The 22,317-nt window shown below is 38.7% G+C and overlaps 1 protein-coding gene across 1 annotated transcript in view; it reads left to right on the top strand.

Annotated features, from left to right (window-relative positions):
• LOC121868823 (SUMO-activating enzyme subunit 1-like) overlaps positions 1 to 22,317 on the top strand; it is a 97,517-nt gene that overhangs the window by 5,590 nt on the left and 69,610 nt on the right. Inside the window, exons 2-4 of the mRNA XM_042369787.1 lie at positions 2,113 to 2,284; positions 15,451 to 15,707; positions 16,045 to 16,226. Coding sequence (XP_042225721.1) covers positions 2,113 to 2,284; positions 15,451 to 15,707; positions 16,045 to 16,226 — 611 coding nt within the window. The remainder of the gene's footprint in view (positions 1 to 2,112; positions 2,285 to 15,450; positions 15,708 to 16,044; positions 16,227 to 22,317) is intronic.

The raw sequence follows: 22,317 nt of genomic DNA, 5'->3' as shown, positions 1-22,317 counted from the left end.
CATCATCCAGGAGCCTTCTACATACACACCTCAAAGTAAGTGAACTTTTCTACCATTTTTGTTGAATTTAGGCAATTTTCGGTGAGTTGGAACCGATTACCCAAAAACCCATTGAAACAATGGTTTCGGTTAACGAACTTTTCGGTTAACGAACGACCTTCTGGAACGGATTGAGTTCGTTAACCGAGGGGTCTCTGTAATTTAGTCTTAAAAATTCGAACTACACACAGGTATATACGGTAAATAAGGACATGGGGGGGGCAGCAATAGTACATGGATTTTTAGCATTCACAGGTATCTCTGTTACCTAACCCCCGCGTATGTTAAGGGCCGACTGTATTGTGAGAGAAAACGGTGAAATAATTGTCATAAGAGCAAACACAAAAAGGGAATATACATTTCTTTCCATGCTAGTTAGCTGGCTCAGTGGGGGACCAGGAGGAGGGCACATTGTGGGGGGGGGGGGCGTTACTATGGAGTCGGGGGAGGTTAGCGTCCGTACTGCTCTGTGTTGCTATGGTGAAGCAGTCGTGTATGCAAATGGCAATTGGGTTAAACTTTCATTTGACTTTTATTTACTGGTTTCACAATTACCTGTACAGAATTTTTTCTTGTAACTGATTTATTGGTATTTTTTATTTATTCTTCTCGTTTACTGGGACTGTATGTATTATTTTAAGAAAACTATGGCTACAGGAGGAGAATACATGAAAGTTTTTTCTAAATACTCCTTGCTGAAATGGGTGGTACACCGTCTTATATGGCATGCAGTGTGTTATAGTGGCCCTGTTGTAAGCTGGTTTGCTGAAAGCTCTCACATGAACGCATTCTGAGTGAATACCTTTTGATACAGCTAATCCTTTTACTTTCAAGTCATATTACAACTTAAATATCATATTTTTCTCCATTATTGAAGATGTTGTATTAATCATGATGGACCTTAAGAGGCTGATCAAACGAGAAGATAACACAGAATCAACAAATAAACCCCCGATCAGGACACCATCCCCGGCGTGCTTACACATACAGTGTCTTGGCTTTTGTTAGGCCTACAGTAACTATGTTGTTCTTTTTGTAAGATATTTCTTTAAACTTTACTCATTTCTTAAAATATATATACAGTACAGTAAAAAAAAAATAATTCACTGTACTACATACTAACTTATTATTCTCCATAAAGTCCTTACAAACATTAGTAATTTATGCTAGCAGCCACAGAAAGGGGCTAAATTGGTAAGTATGCAGCTCATGTTGTTTACTCCAGAGCGTTTAAAGTCCATGCCAAAACTCACCTCATATTTCGTGAAAGTGTGATATCTTCATTGGCTGGAATGATTGGTGCAGAGCACTTCCGGGAATGAGAGATTTCCGGGTAACGAGACAACTCAAAGCCGGAAAAAAATTCCTCATCTCGGGCATTTTCTGGGTAATAGAAAAATGTTCTCGGAACTTCCAGAAATTGCCCATTACATCATCTCTCGAACCCGGAAAAATATCCCCCGTTCTCGGAATTTTCCGGGTTCCAGAAAATTTCTCCCGGAATATCCAGAAAATGTGCCTGATTTTCATCTCCCATACCCGGGAGAAAAACTCCCCCATCCCCAAAGTTTTCCGGGTATCTGGAGAATTTTCTTGCAATTTTCCGGAAAATGTACCCCCTCTGAAAATCTTTCCCAAAGCCGGAATTTTCCGTAAAATTTCAATTCCGGCTATTGGCGAGTTTCGGGTTTGAGGGATTCCAGCTAACAGAGATATTACATCTGAAATACAGAATTTTACATTTCTATTCAAAATTGTCTCATACCTGTATTTAAAAATTTTAACAAATATTACGAAATCTATTATAAATATTTTGAAATATTTCTCATTTCACAATTTTTTGTAAATATTAAAAAAATTGCAAAAAATAGTTAGTAACAGAAAAAAAATATAAATTATAAGGCATTTTGAAATGTGGAGGGATGAATTATGTTTTTTTTACTTTATATATTATTTTAAAGCGTGCACATTGTGTACGGTATTTTAATTGGGAATCAATAAGATTTGGACTTTAAGATTAACTAGCATGTTGTGAATTTTGGTGAGGAACTTATTGAAATTTTGTATTTACAGATTACGAGCATCCTGCGTCTTAGTTGCAGGAGTGTGTGGGATGGGTGCTGAGGTTACCAAAAATTTGGTTCTTTCAGGGGTAAAATCTCTAACTCTGTTAGATCATCGCAAGGTTACAGAAATTGAAACTTGCTCCAATTTTCTGGCTCCACATGATACAGTTGGCAAAAATGTAAGTATTGATAATGAATTTAATATTTTTTTTACTTTATTTTGTTTGACCCTTGTTCACGTTTCCTTAACTTTAAAAATAATGCTAAAATTTCCTCAATCTACATTTAAATAAAATGAGCACGTCAAAAGGGATGCATTGTTAGCATTTTCAAAAATCTTGTAAAAATGACGGGTAAGTTTCTGAAGATTATTTATTGTTTTATTTATTAAAGTTGAGTTGGTGGGCTATGTGCATTTCATACTTATGTAGTGATGCATAGAGGTTCCTCAGCCTGAGCTGTGTCTCGTGCCACCTGCAGCACTTCATCTTCTATGTAATCGCCAATTTCTGCCATTGTCGAAATTACACTTGTTTGCTCACATACATCTGTGACTCACATACATCTGTGAGCAAACATTTAGTCTGTTGAATCTTCACAAGTCCAAGATTCAAAATAGGCTAAAGGACGAAAATTTGCACTGTTTTGCAACTGGCAATCACAGAGTTTGACCCTAACATCAAGAAGCTCGTCTCAGTCACAATGTTAAACATCACATTCAGAAAAACTTGTCACGTAATATGCCAGGTAAGCACATTGTTTTAATCATTATTTTTTATGGTAATACAGTAGGCCTTTTTATAAGGTTAAAGATTAAAATTAATTATGTGACAGCAATTCTTGGTTATCTCTAGTAAGAGCATTATATTTGATTTAAAAAAATAATATACTGTATGAGCGTTTGAGTAAAGAATTTGAATACCTTTATGTAATTCAAACATCTAATTATGGTGACTTTCATAAATGTTGTGGCCCTCACTTACGAGTTAGTTTGGTGATGTGGCCCCAGCGGAAGCAAAAAGGTTATGTATCTGGGCTCTAGACAGACCCTTCATGGACCCCTACTTTCACCTCTCATTCCCAAATTTTCTTAATATATTCTCTCACTGAAGTTTTCAAGCCCTTCTATAATGCCATAACCAATTGATCAAAACACTCCTCAACCCATCAGGTGCTCCACTACGTACGAACGAATTACGTCCCTGAGGCTTGTTTGTATGTCTAACTTTACTCTAGTAGATACCAAACATATTGTAGAAAATGAAAAGATTATGGATATTTAGTACAGCTATACCCTTTAATACAGCCTTAAAACCTGGCTCACTCTTCTCCTCTTAGGTAATGTTTGTTCTATCTGGAATTTTCTTCAAAATAATCCAGTCTCATCCACATTAAACACCTGTTTTGGCAGGTAACCCCCCTCAGTGATGATGTTTGTATCTCTGAAAGTTTGTAAGTTGAACTTTCTTAAGTAGAGGAGCACCTGTACTTTTTCATTACCCTGTCAGATGCCTTCTCTAAGTGTACAAATATGAAGTAGAGCTTTTTCCTTCCTTTGTTATTTCCCTTGTAGTTTCCTGGCCAAGAATATTGATCCTGTAGCACCCCTGCCTGGTATGAACCAAACTACATTTCATTAATGTCCAATCTTTTGTAAATTTTTTAATCTCTCACTCTTTCCAACACTTTCATAAACTGATCTAACAAATTCAGGACCGTATAGTGTTCACATTCAAGTGTATCACCTACTGTATTTGCCGGCATATAAGACGCATTTTTTAAATGTATCACAAATTACCCTGTGTCTAATGTGCCTGTAGTACGGATGGGAGGCCGGCTCGCCATAGGCAGTGCCGCCTAGCTAGGGAGTCTGGGACGAGCAGTAGTCCACTAAGCACAAAAATTGTGTTACTAATAATATTACTAATAATATAATACTGAAAGACAAGCCAAATTATCACAAACTATTATGACAAACTTAAGGCAAATTTGCCGAAGACGTAAATACAGTGGTCCCTCGGTTAACGAACACAATTCGTTCCAGAAGGTTGTTCGGGAACCGAAACCATTGTTTCAATGGAATTTTGGGTAATTGGTTCCAGCTCACCAAAAATTACATAAAGTAAAAAAAAATGCAGTAAAGTACAGTGGGGTATGCTATAACGAACGGATCCTACTACGAATATTCCTATAAAGAACGGTTTTACCTATAAAATTGATAATGCTATAACGAACGAAACTCGTACAACGAACATTATAAATTTTTTTTTTTTTTTTTTTTTTTTACTAATTTATTGTTTCTGTATTACAAGTATTAATGATAATCTTTATTTCAAGGGTTTAGATGCATATTTATGCACTTTTTTACAATTTTTACAATTTAATATTATATTTTTCAGTGTTAAGTGGTTGTATTTGGGGGCCTGGAACGGATTAATCCTATAACGAACGAATGCTATAACGAACAAGGTTCTAGAACCAATTAGATTCGTTATAGCATACCCCACTGTACACTTACTTTGAGGTGTGTATGTAGAAGGCTCCTGGTTGATGATGCTGATATGAATTTGAAGTGGGAGGTGGAGAAGGTAGAAGAGAAGGAAGTGGGGGTGGAGGAGAAGCATTTTACTGCTTTTTGGAAGGCGAGTCACCTTCCATGAAAATGTCAGGAACCTCTGGACTGACAGATTCTGCAGCAGGAAAATCCTCTCCTTTTTGAAGTGGAAGGCTGAGGGGTAGCATCTTTCTCCCGCTGCCTCTTAGAGAAGAAACTGTCGATTTTTGTTTGTGGGGCATTTCTCCTCCTCATCATTAACTGATTTTTGAAGGAGACCACTCTGTCCTCAACATTACACAATATAGGTTCTATTGTTTCCACATCTGGGTGCCTTGAAGCCAGTTTCCTGAACTTCTCCCAGTAGTGAACAACATCCTTTAAATCTGAAGAAGACATATGGTCATCACTTTCCCTTTCCTCCTCACCACTGTCAGCTTCTAACATCTCATCCAGTTGCTTTAAGTCTTCAGGAGTAAGTTCCTGCTCATGAGACATCATAAGCTCTTCCACATCATCCTCCTCCACTTCGAGGCCCATTGACTGACCAATGGACACAATCTCCTTGTCCAACTCCGCTACTTCCTCAAATCCCCTAAAATCATGGATTGCTGATGGCCACAGTGCTTTCCATGCAGAATTGAGGGATCTAATGAGACTTCTCGCCATGATGACACAATCAATTTTACAGCCTCCTGGATGTTGAATTGTGTCTTCCAGAACTGTGCCAGTGTTAGTTCAGGATCAGTGGAAGTTGCCTGACAACATCTCCAGAACATTTTCTTCATGTACAGCTTCTTAAAGTTGCTGATCACATTCTGGTCCATTGGCTGTATAATTGATGTAGTGTTAGGAGGCAAAAACAACACTTTGACAAAGTCAAATAGAGCCTCCAAAGTGCTGGCAAGTTGAGGGTCATGACCAGGGGCATTATTCATAAGGAGAAGAGCCTTTAAAGGGAGTTTATTGGTGGTTAGGTAGCTCTTCACAGAAGGGCAAAACACCTCAACAGCCCATTCATTAAAGAGCTGTCTTGTCACCCATGCCTTACGGTTGGACTTCCAATAAACTCCAAGCTGTCCTCTTGCCACTTTCTGTTGCTTGAACACCCTGGGGTTCTCAGAGTGGTAGACAAGCATAGGCTTCAGTCGGAAATCCCCTGAAACATTTACACCAAGCAATAGTGAGAGACGGTCTTTCATGGGTTTATGCCCAGGTAAAGAGGCTTACGCCCGTATTATTAAACAACATCTTCCCTTGAAGGGGGTCGTCGTGTTTCAACCCGCAGTGTTGTACTTAACGGGGTGTTGTGGCGGTAAAATTAACTAATTCCAATAAAATTAATTTATAATATTGGAATTAGTTAGTTTTACCGCCACACCACCCTGTTAACTACTGTATTGCGGTGTCCCTCAGGATTCATTTATTTTAAAACTCGGGTTGAAACACGATTACCTCCTTCAAGGAAAGATGTTTAATAATACGGGCGTTCATCTCTGGTGATGAATGTCCTTTTGGGCATTTTCTTCCAGAACAGCCCAGTTTCGTCCACATTAACACTTGCTGTGGAAGATAATTTTCTTCCTCCACCAGTTCTTTAAAGTCCACTACAAATTTTGCTGCTCCTTTATCTGCACTGGCAGCCTCACCATGCCTAATAACACTGAAAATGTCACTTCTTTTCTTAAATTTTTCAAACCAGCCCTTGCTGGCCCTAAACTCTTTAAACTCTGTGCCAGAAGAACCAGGTTGCTCTTCCTTCAAATGTTCGTGAATTTCCTTGGCTCTTTCACAAATAAATTCTGTCGAAATTGAATCGCCTCTCATTTGTTTTTCCTTAATCCAAATGAGAAGTAACCTCTCTGTTTCTGCAATTAAGGATCTACCTTTAAACACTCTGGTAGATTTGTCTCTCACTTTCATTTCCTTGAACTTGTCTTTCTGTGCGAGAATTGTCGACACAGTTGATGTCGACATGCCATAGTCTTTACTAAGCACATTTGTTCTAATGCCTTGTTCATGTTTCTTTATTATTTCCTGTTTTACCTGGATTGAAATCGCCTTTTTAGATTTCTTTGGAGCCATGCTGGATTCAATTTCAACACTAAAATTTTAAGTTTAATTGCTGTAAATAAAGATTATTTTATTTTAATCAACACTGCACTGTGCTATATATTATCACTATGTAAAATATATTTCAGAATGACCAATAATTGTACTGTAAAAACGTAAAAATAGTTTATGTTCAAGAGAGCCACAGGCAAGATGTTACCTTCATTGACCAGAGATACAAACTGACGCCTTTGTTGGTGAGTCAAGTGGCTGATTGGCGCACCAAAAACTAGTTTCCTGTACTCCAATTATGTTAAATAAGAGTTAAAATGACTAAAAATTTTAATATAAAACTTGGAAAATTATTGAATAATACAACCTTCTTGATATTTACTCAAATGGGAACGAATTTAAGCCCTAGAACCGATTACTGCATTGGCGGACTAATATTCCAGCTGGTGAGCAAGCGAAAACATGTTGAGAGGAATTCGTAAGGATTTCGTTAAGCGAAATGAAGATTCTCATGGAAGGTAATTCGTTAACCGAGGCGTTCGTTAACCGAGGGACCAATGTAATGGCTTAACGGCAGAGGGAAGCTCACGGCATCTCCCTGTACCGCCTTCCCCAGCATACATAACCCACATCAGATACATGTCTTACATTTAATGACTGTATTACATTTAAGAGACATTTGTTTATTATCTAAATGAACATGGGACTTGGTCACAATTTTTGTGATGCCATATGGCAGCAGGGTCTACCATTAGACAACACATTATGCTTCCAATATCTTCCCAGGCGGTAGTACCTCCCTGTTTGGTAGCTGCCTACTACCTACCGTATATGTCGGCGTAAAAGGCCACGGGGTGTATAAAATGGCCCCTAAAATTTCCATTTAAAACGTAGGTTTTGAGCTATACTCGCTGTATAAGACTACCCCAAATCTGACACTTACCACTGGGTGCTTACTGCCCCAGTAGTCCTTTACCGTCCATCCCACTGACCAGTGGAGTGTTGCTGTTAAACACACTGTAAAGCAACACATCCTTGGTTATTTAAAATAAAGCCAATTAACTCCAGCTGGTATAGTGTAAACACTAGTGACGTCACTTAGGTGTCGGTTATTTTACTGGAACTAGCGTCTGTGTTGAGTAAAATTTTACCATTAACTTGAAATGGATTTATTTGTTTATTTATTTATTTATAAAATACAGTGGTCCTTCGGTTAACGAACACAATTCGTTCCACAGTCTTTCGTTAACCGAATCTATTATTTCAATGGGATATTGGGTAATTGGTTCCAACTCACAGAAAAGGTACAGTCAGCCAAAGATGCACCGACCCCACCCTGGGTCTTGTGCTCACAATTTTACCTGGCAATACTTGGTAAAGGAAGGCTGTATGTAAAGATGATTGTGATTGGTGGATCTGTTTTTGGCTGTATCACTGTCAGGGTAAATATTAAACAAGCCAAAGGTAACATTTGTATAATAATAAACTATTAATTGTTATTTAAGGCCGACAAGTTTCCAAATGTTTGTATATTTGCTTAAATAATGAAGAAAATTATATTAATGAATTGGCAACTCAACTACAACTGCAGCTGCCACAAGATTCTCACATCAAATTTTCTTCATTATTTAAACAAATATAAGAACATTTGGAAACTTCTCTTGACCTTAAATAACAATGAATAGTTTATTATTATAAAAATTCTACCTTTGGTTTGTTTAATACAGTGATCCCTCGGTTAACGAGCGCCTCAGTTAACGAATTACCTTCCATAAGATTCTTAACTTCGGTTCACAAGCATTCCCTCGATTAACGAATTCCTTACGAGCGCCCCTCCACATGTTTTCGCTTGCGCACTAGCTGGCATATTAGTCCGCCAATACAGTAATCGGTTCTAGGGCTTAAATTCCTTACTATTTTAGTAAATATCAAGAAGTTTGTACTATTCAATAATTTTAAAAGTCTTATATTAAAATTTTTAGTCATTTTAACAACTATTTAACATAATTTAATCACAGGGAAACTAGTTTTTAGCGCGCCAAACAGCCTGTCAACACACCATACAAGCGTCAGTCTCTGTGTCTTTTCAGTGGAGGTAACATCTTGCTTCAGACTCTTCAACATAAATGCATTTTTCTGTGTTTCCAGTCAAATTATTGGTCATTTTGAAATTTATTTTACATATTGACAATACGTGCATATAGTGCAGTGCAGTGTTGATTTAAAAAAAATAATCTTTAATTACACCAAGTGAACTAAAATTTTTTGGGTGAAATGGCGCCATGGGGTGACTTCTCTTCTCCCTTCTCCTCCACCCCCATTCTAATTCCCATCATCATCATCATCATCCAGGGGCCTTCTACATACACACCTCAAAGTAAGTGTACTTTACTACCATTTTTTTTATTTTAGGCAATTTTTGGTGAGCTGGAACCAATTACCCAAAAACCCATTGAAACAGAGGTTTCGGTTAACGAGCAACCTTCTGGAATGAATTGTGCTCGTTAACCGAGGGACCACTGTATTTATCCTGACAGGAGCACGCTTATTCCCACCTTTTGTGCAGTAGAACGTTGATTTAACGCGAGATACATTCCAAGAGAGGTCGCTTTAAACCGAATTCTTGCTAAATCAAAGTGTTGTTTCAATGGAATAATTTAGTTTGGTACTTGAGACAAACACAAAATTCTAACAAAGACTTTTATTAACTAGTAAATATGAGAAAAATATATGGTGTAATGATATATATTCAGCAAGCATTCCCTGCAGTCGAGTTGAGAACTGGACGGTACCGATACTGCGTAGTACCGTCTGCTGCCTCGGGCCATTGATTGAGAGTATACACCCAGATGCACCTCAGCCCATCTCCTAGAATAAACAATACATTGTTTTTTACAGTCTGTAGTATTATGCTAAAACAAACACTCATAAATCAACATGGCTAAAATTACGGGATGCGAAATGGTCTGTTTACTAGCGAGCAGCTGATGGGAGAGGGTGGTGGCACTGGTGCCACTCACCACAGGCCTCTCATCTGACTCTCTTTCCTTTCAACTTATTTTCGATGAATGGGGTAGCATGGCTGATGTACCACTCAGCAAAAATATCAGAAGTCATCCACACCTTGTTTGATCGCCAAATTAAAGGAAGTTTTGGGATGTACACATTTTTCAAGGCACGAGGTCTAGCCGAGTGGTGGATGACGAGTAGCTTCATACGTGCGGTGCCCGATGCATTTGCCATGAGGAGAATCGTCAGTCTGTCCTTGCTGACCTTAATCCCTGGTGCTTTTTCTTCACTCTTCATTAGATAGGTTTTCTTGGGCATATTTTCCAATACAGTTCAGTTTCATCACAATTCCACACTTGGCAAGGAGAATAACCATTTTATAACACTATATCCTTCAGAACTTTCTTCATATCCTCGGCCGCCTTATCGTCGGCAGACGCAGCTTCACCTGAAAGCGTCACATTCCGTAGCCCCGTCCTTTTGATAAATTTGTACAGCCAGCCTGTACTCCTGTGAACTTACTGTCTTTGAGGGACTTCCCTTTCTTTTCAAGTATCCGAGACTGTATTTCGTAGGCTTGGTTTTGCAGCATGGGGCCAGTGAGAGTAAGGTTTTGGTGCTGCATGTCTTCTACCCATAGCTTAAGTGCTTCTTCCATCTCACCATACATAGCACTCTTCAGGTGGAGTTTACCCTTGGCAACATCTGGTGAAGCATAGGCTGCTCTAATTTTCTTCTCGTTGAGTTTTTTAGTGCGGACAGAGCTCTCCGACAGTCCAAATTGACGTTCCACACTTGGCGCATTATTTCCTCGCTGCAGTGCTTCCAGCACCTTGATTTTCTGCTCCAGTGTAATTGCTTGCCTTGATTTCTTGCCCTGTGGGGTAGTTAATGATGTAGTAGCTGGCCTCTTGGACATAGTGGTGATGGTTGATACACGTGGTAGGAGAGATAGTGTCACACAGTATGTCAGGTCACTAGAGCATCAGTGTGAGAACTGAGGGTGTGGGAGGGTGGCAGGCAGCTGTGTAGCGTGGCCAGAGACGCGTCTGGTGGGAAACATTAGGTCCAAAATTTATAATATGATGCACCAGATTGACTCGCGCAAAATAGGAAAGATTTACTTTAAATTAAAACATTGTCCTTGATTGTGGGTGTCGCTTTAAATCAATAATCTTAAATCGATTCGCGTTAAATCAACGTTCTACTGTATAATACTTTTTGCCGCTAATCATTCACTCGTTTCATTGTTAAAGAACACGGTCCTTGAATGGTTTGTTTAGACAAACATCAAGTGGTTGTACAACTGAAGTTAATCCACCAGAAATAACTGCAATGTCACTGTTGTTCCTCTCCATTCTGGTCTTTGTTCCCTCTGTTAAATGACTCGCGAACATATCCCATACTAAGAGGCTACCAGTACGCTTTTTTCAAAAGCCACCAGGTCGCCTACACCATATATGATCAATCCATAACTTTATTCCTTGTTCGTCCATCCACCCTTTCTCGTTGACGTGAACAAAAACTCCAGCCGGAAACTTGATGTTTGGCATTGTTCAGCTTGGTTCCATCTGCCATGCATGAAAGTGCTACTGTAATTCTTGTCTTTTCATGTCCTGTTGTTTTCACTAACACTGTTTTTGCTCCTTTTTTATCAACAGTATGATTACCGACCATGTCGAAGTTCATTGGTGTTTCATCCATGTTCCCGATGTTGCTTAATGGATAACCGTGTTTCTTACGTTGTTGTATTATGTATCGATGGAAATTGGTAATTTTACAGTCAAGATTTGCTGGTAATTTTTGTGCTATTTTTGTTTACTGCCTCAATACTAGATCATTTCTTTCCATAAAACAGCTACACCATGAAGCAGTGGCTTTGAAGTCTTTGCTGTGCTCTTGGTTTGCTTTAGCCCTCTTAAGTGCCCAAATACGTGTTTTGTTTCTTGATACAGCGTATCCATTTTGACGCTGCTCACGGACCATGTCTACTGCATGCTACTCTAGATTTGGCCAGTGTGCAGTGCCTCTTCTCATTGCACATTTCTTCCTGGGCATACTCCTTAGCAAATGTTCCTTCAATTTCCAATCTCGTACCCTCTTCTCGGTTACACCACATTCTCTAGCAGCAGCACAATTGTTGCGTGACTTGGCATATGCTGCCACTTTCAGCTTAAAACAAGCTTCATATCTCCTTCGCTTAGCATTTGGAGCCATGGTGAGGTTTTATGGTAGCTGGATATTAATATAATGTTCACCTGGAGACAGTACTACTGCTTATGAAGGCGTGGCAACTTGAGCCTAGCCAAGAAACCGTCTTTAAATACCGTACCGATATTTAAAGACGGCTGTTTGTTTACTTCGGCGGCAGTTGCAAATGGCGGGCGGTGCGTGATGATGCCTGCGTTTATTATGTTGTTATTTTACGGTAATTACGGTATGTTGGACAAGTTTATCATATATTATGATTATTTTAATATACACACTAAACCACAGAATGTAGAGGTTCTGATTTTATACCAGGCATTTAAGACGACCCCTAATTTTGGACTGATTTTTTTAAGGTTCAAATTGCGTCTTATACGCTGACATATACGGTACATGGTAAGGCGGTAACAGTATTGTACTCCCTATTAATAATAATAAATTAGTTTATTGTAAACAGTTTCAAAGTTAAACAATTGATTTATGAACACCAAATGTCTATATAAACAATTTCATGGATGAGCCTAATTCAGACAAATTTCAAATTACTTAAGTCAAAAATGAAAAAAAATTGCTATGGTAAACAATAAAATTGGTATGTACATAAAATATAAAATACAATGGAACATGTGTACAAAAAAATAGCTCTTTCCATACTCAAAACCATCCTCTGTGCGACTCAACACAGTTCAGTCGGGACAGTCACCCAGCTGACTCGGAGGCGTGTGTGTATGTTGTGATGTCACATCAGGTGAGGGAGATGCAGCTGGTCTTGTGAAGCAGTTACAGTCCAGTGTCTCCACACATACTGTACACTCACTTCACACACACCCATGCTCTTCCCTTTTCTTATTTTATTGTTTTATCCTATGCTATGTATTTTCTTTATATCTAAGCCACTTAAGAGTGCAATAGTGTAATGATTTTTTCACCACCTTTTTTGTTTCATTACATTTTACAGTGACAAAATGCTATCTCACAGTTTTCCCTTTCCCAGTAAGTCAAGCTATTGCTAAACCAAATTTTGACCTCTTGTTAAGTGAGAAAGGGTGTAAAAAATTGTTTCGCTTAACCAAATTAACATCAAACAAGGGATACCTGTACAGTATTGTAATTTAGTCCTATCATTAAAAACTTAAGAAACTACTGTACAAATTTGCTATATTACCTTAATGGACCATATTCATATAAGCTTTCGTACAGTGAAAAGAAAGTGTACGAATAGAATATTCATGGAGCGAACATTTGCATATCAAGGGATACCTGTATTTTAAGTACAGTGGGGTATGCTATAACGAATCTAATTGGTTCTAGAACCTTGTTCGTTATAGCATTCGTTTGTTATAGGATTAATCCGTTCCAGGCCCCCAAATGCAACCACTTAACACTGAAAAAATTCTGTGGAAAATGTAAAAAATACGGTACTTTATCTTACCTTAGTGTTGTTCAGCATGCAGGACAGGAGGCAGAGGGGGAGGGGGGAGGAGAGAATTATGGAGAAGAGGTGGAAGGAGAGAAATCATCCTTCCTAGCCCCCTTTGGTGACTGTCTCACAGGCACTTTGTCTGTAGGTTCTTTTGTTACCTTTGTAAAGAAGGAATCCAGGGTTGGCTGCTTCAACCTTGATTTCTGGACCTTCCAAAAGTAGTTCATAACATTGTCATTAAACACACTGATGGCCTTTTGCACAGAACCAACATCAGGATGATAATCCTCATCAAGTTTGGACAGTTTGCTCCAGCAAAAGAACGCATCCTTATGATCTTTGGCTGGAATGATGCGGCTTTCCTCCTTGTCCTCCTCCTCCCCTGACTCCTCAGAAGTTAAGCTCCGCTTCAGTGTCTCGCTTTGTTCTTTGTGAAGCTCAAGCAGCTCCTCAGTGGACAGTTCCTTACTGTGCTCTTCCACCAACTCCTCAACATCATCATCATCCACTTCCAGGCCCATGGAATTGCCCAGAGACACAATTTCATGAACAACAGCCTCTTCTTCTAACTCTTCGAAGCCTTCAAAGTCTCTTTGAAGGACACATTCAGGCCACAATGGCCTCCAAGGAGCACAAAGACACCTCACAGTAACCTCTTTCCAGGCTGAGGTAATTAAAAATACAGCATCTGCTATATTGAAGTGACTCTTCCAAGATTCCTTCAAGCTAACATCACTGGAAGAAGTGGACGCAAAACATTTTCTAAACAGTGCCTTTGTGTACAGCTTCTTAAAGTTAGAAATTACCTGTTGATCCATGGGCTGGATGAGAGGTGTTGTGTTGGGTGGCAAGAGGTGCACAGTGATGAAGTTGAACTCCTGGTGCATTGTCCATCACCAACAAAGCTTTCAGTGGAAGATTATTCTCCCTGAGGTATTCCCGAACACTGGGTCCAAACACCTCAATCACCCACTCGGAGAATAAATTCCTGGTCACCCAAGCCTTTGGGTTTGACCGCCACATAACACCAAGGCGGGTCTTCCTAATGTTTTTGAAAGCTCTGGTGTTTTCTGCATGGTACACAAGGAGTGGCTTTATTTTGCAGTCACCAGAAGCATTAGCACAAAGAAGGAGGATAAGCCTGTCTTTCATTGGCTTATGGCCAGGGACAGAAGTTTCCTCCCTTGTAATGTATGTACGGCGAGGCATTTTTTTCCAAAAAAGTCCAGTTTCATCACAGTTGAATACCTGCTGTTCCTTAGTTGCTTCCTTATCTGCACTAGCAGCATCACCATGTCTCACAACACTATGTAATTTATTTCTCTTTCTGAAACCAGTAAACCACCCCTTGGTACCCCTAAACACTGGCACATCACTATCACTTGCTCTGGGAGTCTTGGCTTTAAGGTCCTCAAACAATTGTCGGGCCTTCTCACAAATTATAGCTTCACTAATGCTATCACCTGCCATTTCTTTCTCCTTTATCCACACTAAGAGTAAACTTTCTATCTCCTCAATCACATTACACCTTGCTTTGCTAAGTCTAGAGATTCCCTTAGCCACTTGCACAGTTTTCAACTCCTCTTTATTCATTAAAATCGTACATATAGTCGATTTAGCCATCCCATACTCATCACTAAGTTGCGCAATGCTTGTTCCATCCTCACATTTCTTTATGATTTCTTTCTTAGTTTCAAGAGTTATGAGCTTTCTCACTCGCTTTGGACGATTCATTGTCACAATTGTACACTTGTATAACAAAATATTTATACAAATAACTCTATTTCCACATCAAAAGACGAAATTTCAACAATAACAGTGGTGCACTGGCTACACAATGAGACAAAGATGGCGCCTGACGCTCTTGTTGTGGGTCGCAGTACAACATTATTCATGCGCCAGGCGAAATAGTCCCGTATTCATCCGCATTCGTTGTAGGAGTTGCGTTCGTTATAGCATTCTCAATTTTATAGGTAAAACCGTTCGTTATAGGAATATTCGTAGTAGGATCCGTTCGTTATAGCATACCCCACTGTAACATTAAATTTTAGTCAAATGAACATAGTTACAGTACTCATTACTTACAGATAGCTGAAGCGTCTCGAGAAAGAGCCCAGATACTAAATCCTATGGTGGAGGTTTCATCTGATTCAAGCAATGTTGAAGACAAAACAGAGGATTATTTCACTCAGTTTGATGTTGTCTGTGTGAGTCGTTGTCAACGTGAACAGCTCGTCAGAATCAACAACATCTGTCACCAGAAAAACATATTATTTTTTGCTGGTGATGTGTTCGGGACATTTGGCTACATGTTTACAGACTTACAGGAGCATCATTATGTTGAGTGAGTACAACAGCAAATGGGTTTAAGACATTAAATATCACACCTTAATGATCTGCAATTAACTTTTATAGTCTCAGTATACTTGGTGTTAAGCTGCATTGTGATATTAATTTTTCTCAGTAAGGCTCATAGATAAACAGTTTACAGTATGTGTGTGTGATAGATTTCTTTGGTAGCTACTTTAGAATTGAATGGGACCATTTATTGGTCATATATAGTAATGCCTGAGTTTTTCCAATAAGTTATTATTGAATGTGGATTTCTGGATGAGTCTTGAAAATTTTGTTGAGAGTTTATAAGCTAAAGTGTATTTGCAACAGTAATGATTATCTTGCAGAGAGGTAAAAGAGAAGAAAGAAGTAGAGCACGGTGGTAAGAAACAAACTGTTGAAGAAACAAAAATGGTGAAGCACAAAGAATCATTTGTTTCTCTAAATCAAGCTTTAGATATAGATTGGACTTCCAAAAAGTATGCCTCTCAATTAAGAAGAACATCTCAAACATACTTCATCATGCACAGTAAGTCATGTACTGTACAGTAATGCTGAATGTACAGTAGAAGTCCAAAAATCCGGACTGCTTGGGGATTGGGTCGGTCCGGATTTTCGGATTTTCCGGATTCTCAGGCAGTACTTTTAAAATTCAAATTTAAGGAGGAATAAAGAAGAGATGAACAGGTACATTTTGATAGTTTATTCATTAGCAAATATAGCATGCTTCATTTATCAAAACGAGCAGTTTTAAAGAAAAAGCTGTGAATTCTAGAATTTTAATCCTTGCCTTTTTTATATCATAAATTGTAGACTTTCCAATGTCGTATGTTTCCATTAGAAAAGTATTGCTCACACCATGTTCTAGTTTCTTAATTATTTCAAGTTTGTCACTCAATTTCAACGTGTTCTTCTTTCTCTTCACACAACGAAGTTTATCTACTTTAGGAGCCATTATTATGGGCTTGTACAGTACTCTGTAAATGGAAAGAGTAAGATTCAAAATTACATACATTGTCACAGTTTGATTGCTCGTTTTAAAGTGGCAACCGCGTGGTCGCTTGTTGTCGCTGTGCAGCTGTGGCGCTCATGCATGCGCACATACACACAAAAGCCAGCTAAAAAAAAAAAGTTTTCGAAAAGTCCGGATTCTCAGGTGGTCCGGATTTCTGGCATCCGAATTTTTGGACTTTTACTGTACTAGAACATGTAATTTAGACTGATTTAAGAAACTGTAGTAGCTCTGTAGTCTGCTTGGCTTTTCTGGTAGTGTGATATTTGTATTATATTTTTTTCCCTCTTGCCTTTAGTTCTCCAGTACAACCACCTCTCGGTTTACACGGTAGTTACGTTTTTGAGAATGGCTGTGTGAATAAAAAAAATATACTGTAGATCAAACTTAATTATCCCATAAGAAATAAAGTAAATGGCAGGGGTTAGGGAAAACACTCCCTAACTACCAGTTGTCTCCAGTAGGCACATCATTATCATTTTAATTATTTTGCGGAAATTTCGGTTTAAAAGAAAGGGGTGGCTCAAATTAGTTCGTTAAATTGAGAAAATACTGTACGTGGAATACCCGGATTATGAACGGGTTCCGGATTTGTACTTAAGTTGGAACACATGCAACTTGCATACTGTACAGTAGGGTCGGGATATATCGCGAGATAGGGTCCAAGGATGTTTGCTATATACTAAATTGCGATTTATAATTACATGTAATCAATGGGGAAAATAAGGTTAGGTTCTGGAGGCCAATTAAAGTGACTAAATTTGACATAAAATGGCGCAGTCTAAAGTTAGCAGAATATAAATTATATTGCTAGAAACCTTGTAAGATAGCAAATAATTTTAATATAGACATCATATATTTTGCATAAGATATAATTTTTTTTTAGTCTCTTAAGAGTACAGGGACTCCCCTACTTATGAACTGGTTAGGTTCCTGTTTGTAAGTTCAACATTACTCTTGTCAATACTGTATACAGCATTGTAAAAAATGTTGTACAGACAGCTATACCCCAATAATACTCGACAGTATTTCTTACCAGCCTTAAACGGTATTTTAATGTATAAATAGCATGTATAGTAATAGTAGCATGTATACTCTAATAATAGCATGTACAGTATAGTAATAATATATGAAGGTATTTATCAGGTTACTGTACTTACTTTATTCCTGGTGCTGCCTTGCTTGCTGGGACTGATGTTGCTTGCAGGGGTGTTAGAGTTAGTTGGAGGATGGAGATGAGGGTGGAGATGAAGGATCAACAGGGTCTGGGGCACTGGGAATGGCTTTAAAGGTTGTATAACCTCATGTAGATGGCATTGGTTCTTGATGTTCCGTAGATTATAATTTCCCTTGCTCCTAGTGTTCCATCTCAACTCTCTTGAAAAACTTATCAAGAGATGTCTGCACAGTTAATCTCTTCTTTTCTTCATAAATTTTCTTGTAGCAGGCAATAGCATCGTGAACAGCTGCACACTTTTGTAAATCTTTCAGTGTTTGGGCCTGAGACTCAAAAGAAGCTAGTACCTTTTCAATCATGCTGAAATCTTCAGCCAGCTGCTTAGAGTTGAACTTTTGGGGTTCCTCAGCCTCCTGTTCCTCCTCAGGGACCTCCTCCTGAACCCTGTGTGACTCCAGCTCCATCAAATCTTCACTGGTCAGCTCCTGAGTGTGGCATTCCAACAATTCGTGGACATCATCTTCCTCCATTTCCAGTTCCACTGGGTTGTTGGCTACTGAATCCACATTCTCTATAAATCCCCTGAAGTCATTGGCAAATTGTGGGCAGAGCTTCTTCCAAACACTATTCATGTTGGAAGCATCAACGTTCTTAATGGCCTTGTAGATGTTGTAGTTCTTCCAGAACTCTCTGTGTCACTCCACTCTCCCCTTCTGTCTCCTTCACAGCCTGTGTGAAAGTTCTCTGCAGGTAGTATGCTTTAAAACTTGCTATGACACCTTGGTCCATAGGCTGCAGGACAGAGATGGTATTGGGAGGCAAGTACACCACCTTGATGTTGGCATGGAAATCGTCCAGGAATGATGGATGACCAGGGGCATTATCTAGCACAAGCAGGATCCTGAAAGGCAGGTTTTTGTTGTTACAGTACTTTTCCATATCAGGTACAAAATTATGGAAAAACCAGTCTTCAAAGAGGACTTGCCTTAGGGTTAGCCTTCCACACAACAGGAAGTGAAGCTTTGACAACACCCTTGAGGGCCCTGTGGTTTTCGGAATGATACTCTAATAAAGGTGTTAGTTTGCAGTCACCAACAACATTTCCACCAAGCAGGAGTGTAAGTCTATCCTTCGATGCTTTAAAACCAGGCATAGTCTTCTCTTCTTTGGTGATGTATGTACGATCAGCATTTTCTGCCAGTATAAACCGGTCTCATCCACATTAAACACCTGCTCTGTTAGGTAACACCCCTCATCAATAATTTCCAACAAAAGATTAGGAAACTCCCTGGCTGCTACCATGTCAGCACTGGCAGCTTCACCACTCACTCCTATGTTGTGCAGGTTTGAACTAGTGTTTCTTCAGCAACACTCTCACTGTTTAGCCTTTATGTCTTCGAAGAGACTTATGGCCTTCCTCTGAATTAAGTTAAGGCTTCTAGGCATGCGGTGCTGATGCTGGTCTTCCAGCCACACACTCAAAAGTTTTTCCATCTCTGTGATCACTGAGCCTCTTTTCTTACTAACGATCATGGAATGCATTGGCACAGAACCTTTCACATGTTGCATAATGCCCTCTTTGTCCTTCAAAATTGTCCCAACAGTCGAACGATTCACCCCAAGAGCATTTGCTGTGCTTATCATTTTCTCACCTCTTTCACAACGCTTTATAATGTCCACCTTAGTTTTCAACGTAATAGTGCGACGCTTCTTTCTACCACCATCACCACTGGCATCACTCTTACGCTTCTGAGACATGTTGGGGTCAATAATATTCGTCAAAACCACAAAGAACCACAAATAACACCGTGAGGCAGCAGAGGAACACCAACAACAATGGTGCTAGGAATACAGGGTGACGCTGAACAGCCAACGTCATCTATCGCGCGGCGGTTGAACTTACGACCCGGCATGGTTTTCAAACAGGCAATTGGACATATGGACAGGTTTGTTTGTATCTCTGAAAGTTCGTAGCTTGAATGTTCGTAAGTAGGTGAGCTCCTGTGTGTGTGTGTGTGTGTGTGTGTGTGTGTGTGTATATATATATATATATATATATATATATATATATATATATATATATATATATATATATATATATATATATATATATATATATATATATGTATATATATATATATATATATACTGTATATATATATTTCATGTAGATCCACAATGAAAACATGGATAAGATAAATCTTGATAAAATAACACCGGAAAAGGGAAACAACATCCTAGATACGTTCTTTGGAAACGTGACGTTAACCGAAATGGACGTTGTCCGATCATCACAGAAACTTTGTATTTATACTTACGTGTATGTGGAATACTATACAGTTGTACCCCACTTAACGCGGTCAATTGAACCCAGAGGGTCCCGCGTTAAGTGAAATCCGCGTTAAGTGAACAACAGAACATATGGGATTAATTCCAATAGAAACCGGCCCGACCCCCAAACTCCACTTTTTGAAGGCACATACCTATGTTGTAGTAAAAATAACATCTTAATTTTATGATGGTACATGCACACAATTAATACTTAAGAGAAATAGAGAAATACAGTCGCCAAGTTAATGTCCATTCAAATAATGGACTCAACTCCCTCCCACTCTCACACTACACTGCCGGCTCTTCCCTCTCAGAGAAATTTTTGGGGGAAAACCACTAAATTTTAATAAATAATACCTCAAACTAAAGTTAGGATAATACAATTGACATTGCTGGATTCCTTGTAAGACCAGGAATATTTTGAATATAAATGTCATATATTTTGCACAAAAGATAACATAGTTACCTAGAGAAAAATTTTTATCTAAAATTTGTATGTTTAATGCAAAATATATGATGTTTATATTCAAAATGATCACCAAATTATAAGAATTCCAGCAATGTAAATTATATTCTGACCGGGTAATTTGTATGAATTTTATGAGCTAAAACAAATATCTTCAGTTAATAAAAAAAAAATAATCTTCACGACACTATCTGTCAATCAAAGTACCCCACCTTGCCTCCCCCCCTCTTCCAACCGCGCGGTCAGTCCCAACCCTCCCCCCCACCCCCCACCAATCCTCCCTTCCAGAGTTTTTAACATTTAGTATTAAATAATACCTCAGATTAAAGTTAGGATAATATAATTGACATTGCTGGATTCCTTGTAAGACCAGGAATATTTTGAATATAAATGTCATATATTTTGCACAAAAGATACCATAGTTACCTAGAGAAAAATTTTTATCTAAAAATTGTAAGTTTAAAGCAAAATATATGATGTTTATATTCAAAATGATCACCAAATTATAAGAATTCCAGCAATGTAAATTATATTCTGGCCGGGTAATTTGTATGAATTTTATGAGCTAAAACAGGCAGTCAGGCAGGGTGGCGGGTGGGGCAAATCTAAAAATAGCGTCTCGAGCCGGACACTCACCGCGTATATGTGGAAAAAATCCGTGTTAAGTGAAAGTTCAGCTCTGGCGAGGCACCGCGTATATGATAAAACGCGTTAAGTGAAACCGCGTTAGGCGGGGTAATACTGTATACGTACATATACACTTTTACTCTTAAATCACTACTGTAATGTGATACAGGTGATTAATTTTTATCTCTTGTGCAAAATGTGGGATACTCAGGTGGTCCTTACACTCAGGGGTAAAGGAAACACACTGATGTCAAGTCCGTAAGTTCTATTTCTGGTACAAACACAAAAAGGAGTTAAGACAAGGGTAAACAGCGAATTGAAGATCCTTATGGAAGGCAGTTCGTTAACCGAGGCGTTCGTTAAACGAGGGGTCACTGTATTTATTTCTGAGAATATATTCATTCAGGCGCAGTTTAGGTAAAATATACATGTGATGTAACGGTTTTTTAACTGAAAACGATTCGAAAAACACGTCCCCTCTAGCCCTGTTCAAGGAGAGGACTGGGAGAAGCTGTTTGGTGCTGTAAACGATGACAAGGAAAATGATTTTGATGGATTTTAATGAAAATATTCAGAAATATGGTATTGTAGTATTTATTCAAGTGAATTAGGATAGAATATTATTGTAATACAACAGTAGTGACGATGTGGAGGAGGCGGAGGGATAGAGCGGGGAGGAGTGGTGAGTCGGTGACTGGCGGGAGCAGGGACGAGTGGAGATGCCAGCCAGTACATTACGGGTGTACAGTATTACAGTGGGGTATGCTATAATGAATCTAATTGGTTCTTGAACCTTGTTCGTTATAGCATTCGTTCGTTATAGGATTAATCCGTTCCAGGCCCCCAAATACAACCACTTAACACTGAAAAATATAATATAAAATTGTAAAAATTGTAAAAAAGTGCATACATATGCATCTAAACCCCTGAAATAAAGATTATCATTAATACTTGTAATAAAAAACAATAAATTAGAAAAAAAAATTAATGTTCGTTGTAGGAATTTA

The sequence above is a fragment of the Homarus americanus genome, unplaced genomic scaffold (assembly GCF_018991925.1).
Source record: "Homarus americanus isolate GMGI-L3 unplaced genomic scaffold, GMGI_Hamer_2.0 scaffold30535, whole genome shotgun sequence".
Classification (NCBI taxonomy): domain Eukaryota; kingdom Metazoa; phylum Arthropoda; class Malacostraca; order Decapoda; family Nephropidae; genus Homarus; species Homarus americanus.
Note: the sequence above shows the minus strand (reverse complement) of the source record. Positions and strands in the feature narration are given on the sequence as shown.